The sequence below is a fragment of the Seriola dumerili genome, unplaced genomic scaffold (assembly GCF_002260705.1).
Source record: "Seriola dumerili isolate Sdu_G_001 unplaced genomic scaffold, Sdu_1.0 BDQW01000110.1, whole genome shotgun sequence".
Lineage (NCBI taxonomy): Eukaryota > Metazoa > Chordata > Actinopteri > Carangiformes > Carangidae > Seriola > Seriola dumerili.
The window spans coordinates 10547352-10556811 of NW_019174365.1; the positions used below are offsets into that span (position 1 = coordinate 10547352).

Below are 9460 nucleotides of genomic sequence, written 5' to 3' on the forward strand. Positions count from 1 at the left end.
AAATTAAATGTAATGACTACGCTACGCATTTCATGGTGCTTTCAAATATTGTTAGTTATGTAAGAATTCATTTTTCTCAACAATCTCTGAAGAGCTGACAACAGCCGCAGCTTTCAACCGTAGTGTTGTGACTAAACAAAATTAGGCTCATCTCCTGGGTGTAAAGGCAGTACAAGTGTCATTATTTAACCTGACTGGAGGCAGCGAAAATTATTTTCTATTACACATAATGTGAAGAACATTATATTTATACCAATTCTTATCTCCTTTATGCAATTTACACTTGCATCTCTTAGGTGCAGGGATACCCATGTGACAGGTAGTTTATACTTTATATTCTCAGTGTGTACAACTCATCATCAGTGTCATTCATTCAGTGCATGAGTGGATTTATTTAGTCCTAAACAACAAATTCTTTCCTGTTTTCCACTGCTTCTCACATGTCCAGTCCATGAATAGTTTTCTGTTCTTCATACACATCACATGTTTACAAAAGACAACTTGTGCAGCTATGTTTCACTGCTAAATGCCTGCAGGGGCAAAACTCCATGTGGTGCCATTCTGGTCATATTACGAGACCGAGAGATAAACCTATTCAGAGTCGCAACAAAAGTCCTGCAGCCATTATATGATACTGAATAGGTTTCAGTTTGTTGTCATGTGAACAGAGCACCAGGCGGATAACCAATCATTACTGAAGAGGCCTAGAGTAAGTGCCACACATAAGATAAATGGTTGTTCAGTCTGTAAGCCAAAACACACGGAAAGCAAAGTGTTGAGACCCTTGGTAGTAAAAGTAGAAGACAGTGGAAACAGCATAAAAATCCTCTGTTACTCTTGTAGCCTACTTTAAGTATTTATTATGTTAAATGTATAACTTACTTGGACTATTTTTGTTATTGATTTAAATGTAAGCAGTATTTCAATGTAGCTGGCTGAGGTTAAGTTGAATTAAACTGCTCTATATACTGTTGGTTACTTCAGTTTTTCCCTGCAAACCCCTGATCTTTGCCTCCACGTATTTTTTTGTTTTTTTTTGTTTTAGCTGATCAGACCTTTGTGGACATGTACAGACTGGACTGGACTGGCATCACTGTCACTCCACTGTCATCATCCCAGCATCTGTTGGATTTGCACAAGTAAAACCTGAGCAGTTATGATCAACCTCACCTGTGTGGGTATGCAGCGCCTTTAATCTTTGATACTGCTTTATATTTTAGGTTGTGGAGAAGGTTAGGTTCGGATTAAATTAAGCAGAAACATAACGACAGGGAAACAGATTTCGACACGACACTGGCCATAGTATTTCGTTATTTCATCCTCTTCCGTCTCTGAATTGCATAGTTAAGGATTGTTCTACAGGGATGTGGTTCTTTACAGTGTAAACCTCCATCCCTCCTACATGCGGCAGCAGCCTCGAGCAACCACTCATTTACAGCGTCAAACAGGTGAAATCAAAACCCAGCTGATCATGTACACAAAAAACTGTCTTCTGCTTCATTCCTTTCCTGCTGCTGACTCACTGCCAATCAGTCACATCTGAGCCATTCGGAAGAATACAATATCAACTCCTATCAGTAAAGCAGCCATTGCAAAAATACACCGAAATCAATACTTCCTGGGGTGAAGGTGACCATGTTCTCGGCGGCAGCATCAGCCCCCCGCACACGATGATTAACCGCTGCGTCATAACCTGACAACAGGTAGTCAGAAGCACAGAGAGAGTCTGAGCTGGAATGTCTGAATGAATCGGTTCATGTATCCAGGTTCGGTCGACCGGGCTCAAGGACATCCTGTACCTCTGCTCAGGGTGACTCATCCCAAACAGTCTACTGTACGTGGCCTTATGGTGCTGACAGAGAGGACTGGATTATTGATTGCCATGGGAGAGGTCTCATAGTCTTTCGTACAGGGCAGGACACTGTCACAGTGTGACACAGTTTAAAACCAAGAAAAATGCAAAAAGCAAAATGCTATTTTCAGAGACGTCTGAAACATTTTGTCCTTCCTGTTATTCAGCTGACACAATAACAACCTTCTCACAAACAAGCGCAACTATTTATGCTACAACAGGTGAGCTATATTTTAAGGACAGTGTTCTTGTTTAAATTCATCTTTTTGTGCTTTTTGTTGAGGCTGCTCAAGGTAGCGATTCAGTTCAAAGGTCAATTTTCGGAACCATAGTTTGTTGAACAAATATCCCATGTAGTGACCTTTTCATTTATCATTATTGCATAGTTTAATTAATACAACAGCATGACCTGCTTTTACAATAATCACAGTTACAGTCATTACATCTGAGTGATATTAAGTTGAACACCGTTTATGCCTGTCTGTGGCTGCTTTCACAGAGCCTGCACATTGTATGCTCTCTGATCTACGTTTTAATTATGCATCTGTGCGTGATTGTATGGTAAGCTCAGCCAACCTACATGTATAAATAAGATTAATAAATTAAATGTTGCAATCTGAGTTAATAGATTCTGCTATTGCTGTATTTATAAGGCAACATATGGCAGCTTAAAAATTAACCTACGCTGCTCGTCAAAAACTGCAATATTCAAATAGAAAAAATCTCATAAATCATGATAACATGTGCCAAAAATATATATGATCATAAAATATAATGCAGTTTAACATTAAGTTACCCAACAGCTTATAAAGTATTCATCTTAGCTCCACCTCCACCAGCTTTTAAGCAAATATGTTAATGCATTAGTGACAGTAATCCACCAATGTAGTGTGAAAGGGGGGAATTCTACCAGCACTAGAGTATGTCTACGTTTGTCACTTAAAGTACATTTTCTTCATAATATTTTTATACTTTTACTGAAGTAAAACTTCAGAACTTGTATCCTTGTATTTCTACTGCTTTCTATTGCTCCGTTTATTCAAGTTAAGAGACTCAGTATTTCTTCCACCAGTTATCGTGTGTAATAATTTTCTTGTCTTGCTTATGTTTGTATTTGTCATAAGATAGCGTTCATGCTGCTCTCTTGGCACATCTACAGTACTTCTACTACAGTATAAGTGTCATGTTGTGCTCTGACTCACCTTCTCCCACCATAGACACTCCTATAGACATGCCCATGAACTTGCTCTTGGTCCACACATGGGCGTTGACGCACATCTGTCTCTCCCGGCACTCACAGTAAAACCCTGACACTGGTGGATGATGGGACACCTGCTCGGCCACAAAGCGGACTCTGTAGCAGCCCCCCGGTGAATCGTCGCCCTGCTGCGTGTTGTTGGGGCCCCTGCTTGGCTCCCGAGTCGACCCCTGGTTCGATCTAACCAAAGGTTTGACTTTGTCCCAAGGCACCTCCCAGGAACAGTGGAAGGTCTCCCCCAACACCGGGTTGTAGGGCTTCTTGGCAACAGCTCCCTTACGCCCCTCATGGAAGGCAGTTAGGTAGTACTCCACAAAGCGGACTATCCGGTCCTCGGCTGTGGCCCCAGCTGTGATCGACAGGAACATGTCAGGGTGGGCCATGAAGTTGGCGTACATCTCCAGCAGTGATCGCTTTTCCAAAATAAAGGTAGGCAGCACCACCTAGGAAACAAAAAGATGTTTGGGAAAACTGACACACAGAACAGCACATTCATGCCATTCAAACTTTATTTTCACAAGTCTGTAAAATCACTTTTTCTCTTCTTACCCGTGTGAGGTCCATGCCCAGTTTGAGCTGGGAGAGCAGGTGGAGAATGATGCTCCGCTGGTCATCCAGGACGCCCAGGTCCTCCTCCTCGTTGTCTTCCGTGTCTGTCACCTCTTCAGTGGGGCTGATGTCCTCCAGCCCTGGGTGGTGCTGTCGAGACAAGAGCATTTTCATTATTCAACCTAAATAAAAAGCTTGAATAGAGCTTCACAGTTTCAGAGTATATCAAAGATTGTTATGTGCTGTAAACAGATTAAAGCTTTGGAGCCAAAACCTAAATCTGAGTCTAGTCTTTTAATATTACAATCCTACTAAATGAGAATACAATATGACAATCCTGCACCACATGAAGGTTTTGACTTAGTCTTGTTCACAGGCACAGGGAAATATAATATACCAGGCTTTGGCTACACAGATAATACTTTTTGTACAATTAATTAATTGTTGGTTATTTGTTAGCAAAAAAAGAAAGATAGATATAAATTACATAATTTTTTTCTGACTTTTCTTTGATCTTTTATATGTGAAATAGTGGATTTTCTTTGTAGTTTTTTTTACATCCTTAGGCTTCTAAAAAAGATCAAAATGAAAAAATCTTTTCTTGCAACCTGTGACAAAAGGTCCAAAGAAGAGTACTACTTTAAATAATCGCTAAAAATAAAATTCTTTTTTGTCTGGACTGGTCCACATATTCAAAGATTCACTGCTGTTCCTTGTGACACCTGTCACCAGAAAGGCCAAAAGGAGGAAGATGAAGCCATTTTCTTCCGCCAACTGTCAATACCAATGATAAGGTCACACATCTCATTTATAGGCCAGCGGAGGACTTGCTAGAGAAGCAGCCTAAAAATACCAAAGGACACAACCTCATTTACTTCTCACTGCAGCCCATTCAGCCATGTCATCTAGCCCTGTCAAGCCACTTTCACTGTTTCACGTGACAATAAGGACACCACATTTCTTTGAGCAGAGAGAAGTTGTGTCTTTCATTTGTGCTCCGGCATTCAGCTGGAAATGGATCCAGTCGAGGTTAAAGAAGAGCTGATGCCTTTGATATCTCCTGCAGTTACTTGAGGCAGGAAGGAAGAAGAAGAAAAAAAAAAAACAAGAAAGAGGCTGATGTATAATGCAGAGTGCTCTCGAGCCTGTGGGCAACAACAACTCTCTGTACCTCCCATCCGCCCCACTGCTCTTTGTCCTCCATTTCTATCTGTTTCTCTATGTAATAATAATAATCATATACACGTATGTGTCCTTTTTTTCAACTTATACGTAGCTCATTTTAGCGAAATCACTGCTTGAAAAAAAAAAAGCAAAATAAGCAGGAATACTGAGAAAAAATCTGAAATGAAACTCTTGGCAGCATAATTGCATATAGTGGCTCTGCAGAGAGGGGGAGAAACGCTGAAGAGAAAGACATTTCCAGGACCAGAGTGCCTGCCTGTCACCTGAATATTTCATTCCATGCATGCATGCCAAAAGCTCTACACATCCATTCACACACACAGCAAGTACACATTGTGCACAAAAGACACGAACGTACACATACTCACAAGGGAACATGCTTGAACACACACATACAGGAGTCCCAGGAGCTGGTTGGTTCTCGGAGCAGAGTGATATATATAGAAGTGAAAAGGAAAAGAGAAGGAGGCAGGGGGAGGTCTGTTATGATTCCAGTGCTTCTAACTAATTAAAGAGGCTCTTGACAGCAACAGGAAATTACTGCTGAAGGGGTCAGAGCATCTCTGCGGAAAATTGTCAAGTGGATATATTGGTGGCTGTCATTAGCTAAGACTTTTTAATGCAGTTTAACTTGTCCAAAAGTGGAAAATAATTTGCCCTGAATAATAAATAAGCACAGAGAGTGTTTGGATTTATTACTTAACAGTGTGAGAAGCAGGAGAGAGTGTATAAACCAAAAAGGTTTCAGAATATTTATTTCAAATACTCTTGGTCATTGCAATATGAAATCTTTTATTTTGACATTTGGCTATTGGCTATTGGCTATTGGCTATTGGCTATTGGCTATTCTATAGCAATATGTCTCAAAACATCCTTCATATTATTCTGCATGCAATTTCTGTCTACATTTTTATTACCCACTGTTCTGCCTGCAGGATGCTAGCACTATGTTTAAATTTCAAAGACTGATGGTACTGTAAGAAATAGCATGGATATGAACATGTAAAGTTTGTATAAAATGACAAAACTCTAGTTTGCGTTATTGCTGTTATATCCAAAAAGAATTCCTTCTCATAAAAGTGGTACAAGTCCATTCACAACAGAATACAACTGTAAATGGTATAATAGCTCAATTTAGTTACATTTGCTTTTCCCCTTTATAAAAGGTTTATGAATTGTAACTAATGGCTGTAATAATGGTTAATAATTAATTTAATAAAGCTTTATAGATCGTATAAGCTATTAACAAGAACAACTTTTTGGTTTTGAGGGTGTGAAAAATCCCTTTGAGTCTTTGGACAATTTGATCACTTACTTGAACCAAAACCTATTTATCATTAACAACTTATTGACATTTATAACTTCAGATGGTTTATTAGAAAGTAGAGAAACCCATGAGAACTTACCAATAATTATACAGTGGTGGGAAAAGTACTTTTATGTAAGTAAAAGTAACAAGACCACAATGTCAAAGCATTTTTAAAACCCCTGCATTCAAAATCTGAAGTCAAAGTACAAATGTATAAGCTTCTAAATATACTTAAAGTACTAAAAGTATTTATTATGCAGAATGACACATTTCAGAATGTATATTATATGATTGGATTATAATTAGTAATAATGCATTAAAGCATAATGTTGCAGCTGGTAAAGGAGGGGCTAATTTCCACTACCTTGTAACCTGCTGTTTAGCTTAGTCTATAATAACGTCAGAATTTATTAGTTGATTTATATTTTATAATAATAATAATCAGAATCTACAATGTAACGAGAACTAGAGTTACAATAAATGAATTGGAGTAAAAAATTAAGTAGCTACTTGCCTCCAAAATGTCATAGGAGTATTAAGTAGCTTAAAATGGAAATACTCGAATATCATATTCTTAGTTACATTGCACAGCATTTATATGTGCATTATTTCAGAATATAAATAAACACCAGAGAAATAAACACCAACCAGAGATACCTGAAAACCTAAAATAAGTTTTTATTAATAGCTTATGCCTGCTCTATAAAGTATTAGTAAATATTTATTAACCATTAATAACACATTAGTGACATCTCTCTATAACTGGTGCCTTATTACAAAGTTGTACCTATCTATTCAGTAATGTCAGATATCTTATCAAAGAGAGGGGGAGTTTGGTATTTCACCTTTTTCCATTTCAAAATCTGTTCCAGCAACTTTTACAGAGAAAATGTTTACCAGCAGAATGAGCCCCGCTGGCTGGTTTCTTCTATAATTTATGAAGTCAACAAAAAACCCCAGTGTTGGACAAAAACTATGCTTACTATTTCAGATCAGTGATGTTTATCGCTATAACACGACAGCGCAGCCATAGGCTGCAGGTACACTATTCACCCCACATCCACAACAGACACAAAGACAAACAGTACACCATGCAAGGATGCATGCGCAAACACAAACATCAGTTTGTAAACACTCACACTGCATTGCTGTGTAGCTACAGGCTTGACCTGCATAAAACTGGATCTCATCTCCAAAAAGGGTAAAAAGTAGAGTGGCCTCAGGTAAACACCAACAACAGTAAAATCCAGCAGTAGGAGGGAAGGAGGGAAGGAGGGAAGTTACAGCTTCTTGCTCCACAAACAGCACAACCCCTGCACAGGCCCAGAGTCAATGTAAAATCCAATTAAAGAGGTGTACTCTCAATGGAAAGCCTGTCAAAATCAATGTCTTCTGCAGAGTTTAAATCTCCGATAGGTACAACAGATAAAAACAAACAGCCTTCTTCCTTATCTGAATTTACAGACTGGGTGAGCAGCCTTCTTACAGGAGTCCTGGGTCTTGTTAGACAGACAGTGTGTGAGCTAAGGTGGTGAGCGGCTGTGTGTGACTTGCAGAGAGAGTCTCTCCTCTCTGCCCACCACCCACTGAAAAACAGGGAGGAGGGAAAAAGAAGCTCAGGGAAAGTCCCAGTGACGTATCCCTCTACATCCTCCCATCATCCTTCTGCTGTGTTTCTCTACATCTCTTTCCATTTTTACCTCCTCTTCCTCCTCCCTTTCCTCATGACTACCTCCCCTCCTGTCCTCTTCTGACATGGCTTCCCTGTCTTTATCTCTCCATCTACACCTCCACCCTTCCTCCACCTTCCCTGCTTGTATCTAGTACATGTGGCAGGGGTGCTTATATGATCTTGCTTAATTACCACTAGTCTGGCAGTTCTGCAAACCTACAGTTGTCAACAATTTTTCTAGAACCCATGGGCAACACACTCAGCTTTTTTTGTCATCCTTCTCTCTTGTAGCTCAAACTCTTTCTCCCTTTCTTTCTCTCTGTGACTATCCTCTCTAAATCTGTTCATTCCTGACAGTCTCTCTTTTAATTGACTCCAGTCTTGTGTTTGATTCATTCTTCCTCTCTCTTTCTCCGCCCTCGCACTGTCATCTCCATCATTGTTTCTTTCGTTCACCCTCCCTTCCCTCATCTCATCATTCACACCATCCACTATTCTGTTTCATCGTCATCTTTCTCCTTAACTGTCTCCTCATCCGGTCGCATGGCTTCCCCCTCTTTCTATATTCTCTTTTTTCCTAACTTCTTCTTTTTCTTTTCTGTCTAATTCTCTCTGTATCTCTCCCTCACTCCCTGCAAAAGCATCAAGGGACAGTGTGGGTGGCTGCAGGAGACTCAGATAGGGCAAGTCTGCTCATGCTATCTGAATCTGCTCCCAATTCAAAGACTCATTTTCCTTGTCGGTTTGACATGATAAACTTCTAGGGCTTGTCCTCCTTCACCAGCCATCCTCTTCATCCCCTGTCATCATCACAACCATCTTATCTCGTCTCTTTGTCGAAGCACCATCTGAGAAGTGGGTGATGGAGTGGCTGTATGAGACTCTCGAAAACAAGGGCGTAGGTTTGGTCTCAAATTGGCAGGGACACAAAAACCCCACCACCTCTCCAAAATAAAGAGATTGGCTTTTAATGCTGTCAATCAATATGACATAAGTCATAGTATAGTAAGGCATAAAAACGTCAAGGTATAATAAGGCATAGAAGACCATAGTATAATAAGGCATACAAAAGTAATTGTGAGTCATAAGAAAGTCATAGTATAGGGAGGCAAAAAAAGTCATATAATAAATCATAGTATAGTAAGGCATAAAGACATCATAGTTTAGTAAGTCATAAAAAGTCACTGTATAGTAAGGCAATAAAGACAATCATAGTTAGGTAAGTCATTTAAAAAGTCACTGTATAGTAGGCATAAAAAAGCGTCATAGTATTAGTAAGCATAAAAAATCCAAAAAGTCATACTATAGTAAGCCATAAAAAAGTCATTGTATAGTAAGGCATAAAAAGAAATGGTATAGTAAGTCATAAGAAAGTCATAGTGTAGTAAGGCATAAAAAGCCATAAAAAAAGTCATAGTATACTAAGGCATAAAAAGTCATAAAAATGTCATAGTATAGTAAGGCATAAAAAGTCATAAAAATGTCATAGTATAGTAAGGCATAAAAACATAGCATAGTAAGCCATAAAAAATTCAGAGTGTAGTAAGGCATAAAAAAATCATTGCATTGTAAGCCATAAAAAAGTCATAGTATAGTAAGGCATAAAAAGTCATAAAAATGTCATAGCATAGTAAG

General features: G+C 39.0%; 1 protein-coding gene across 1 annotated transcript in view; it reads right to left on the bottom strand.

The window, feature by feature from the left end:
• The window catches only part of LOC111223131 (oxysterol-binding protein-related protein 10-like), a 79781-nt gene that overhangs the window by 4783 nt on the left and 65538 nt on the right, over window positions 1-9460 (bottom strand). The window contains exons 7-8 of the mRNA XM_022747159.1: window positions 3660-3809; window positions 3055-3553 (exon numbers count right to left, since the gene is read on the bottom strand). Coding sequence (XP_022602880.1) covers window positions 3055-3553; window positions 3660-3809 — 649 coding nt within the window. The remainder of the gene's footprint in view (window positions 1-3054; window positions 3554-3659; window positions 3810-9460) is intronic.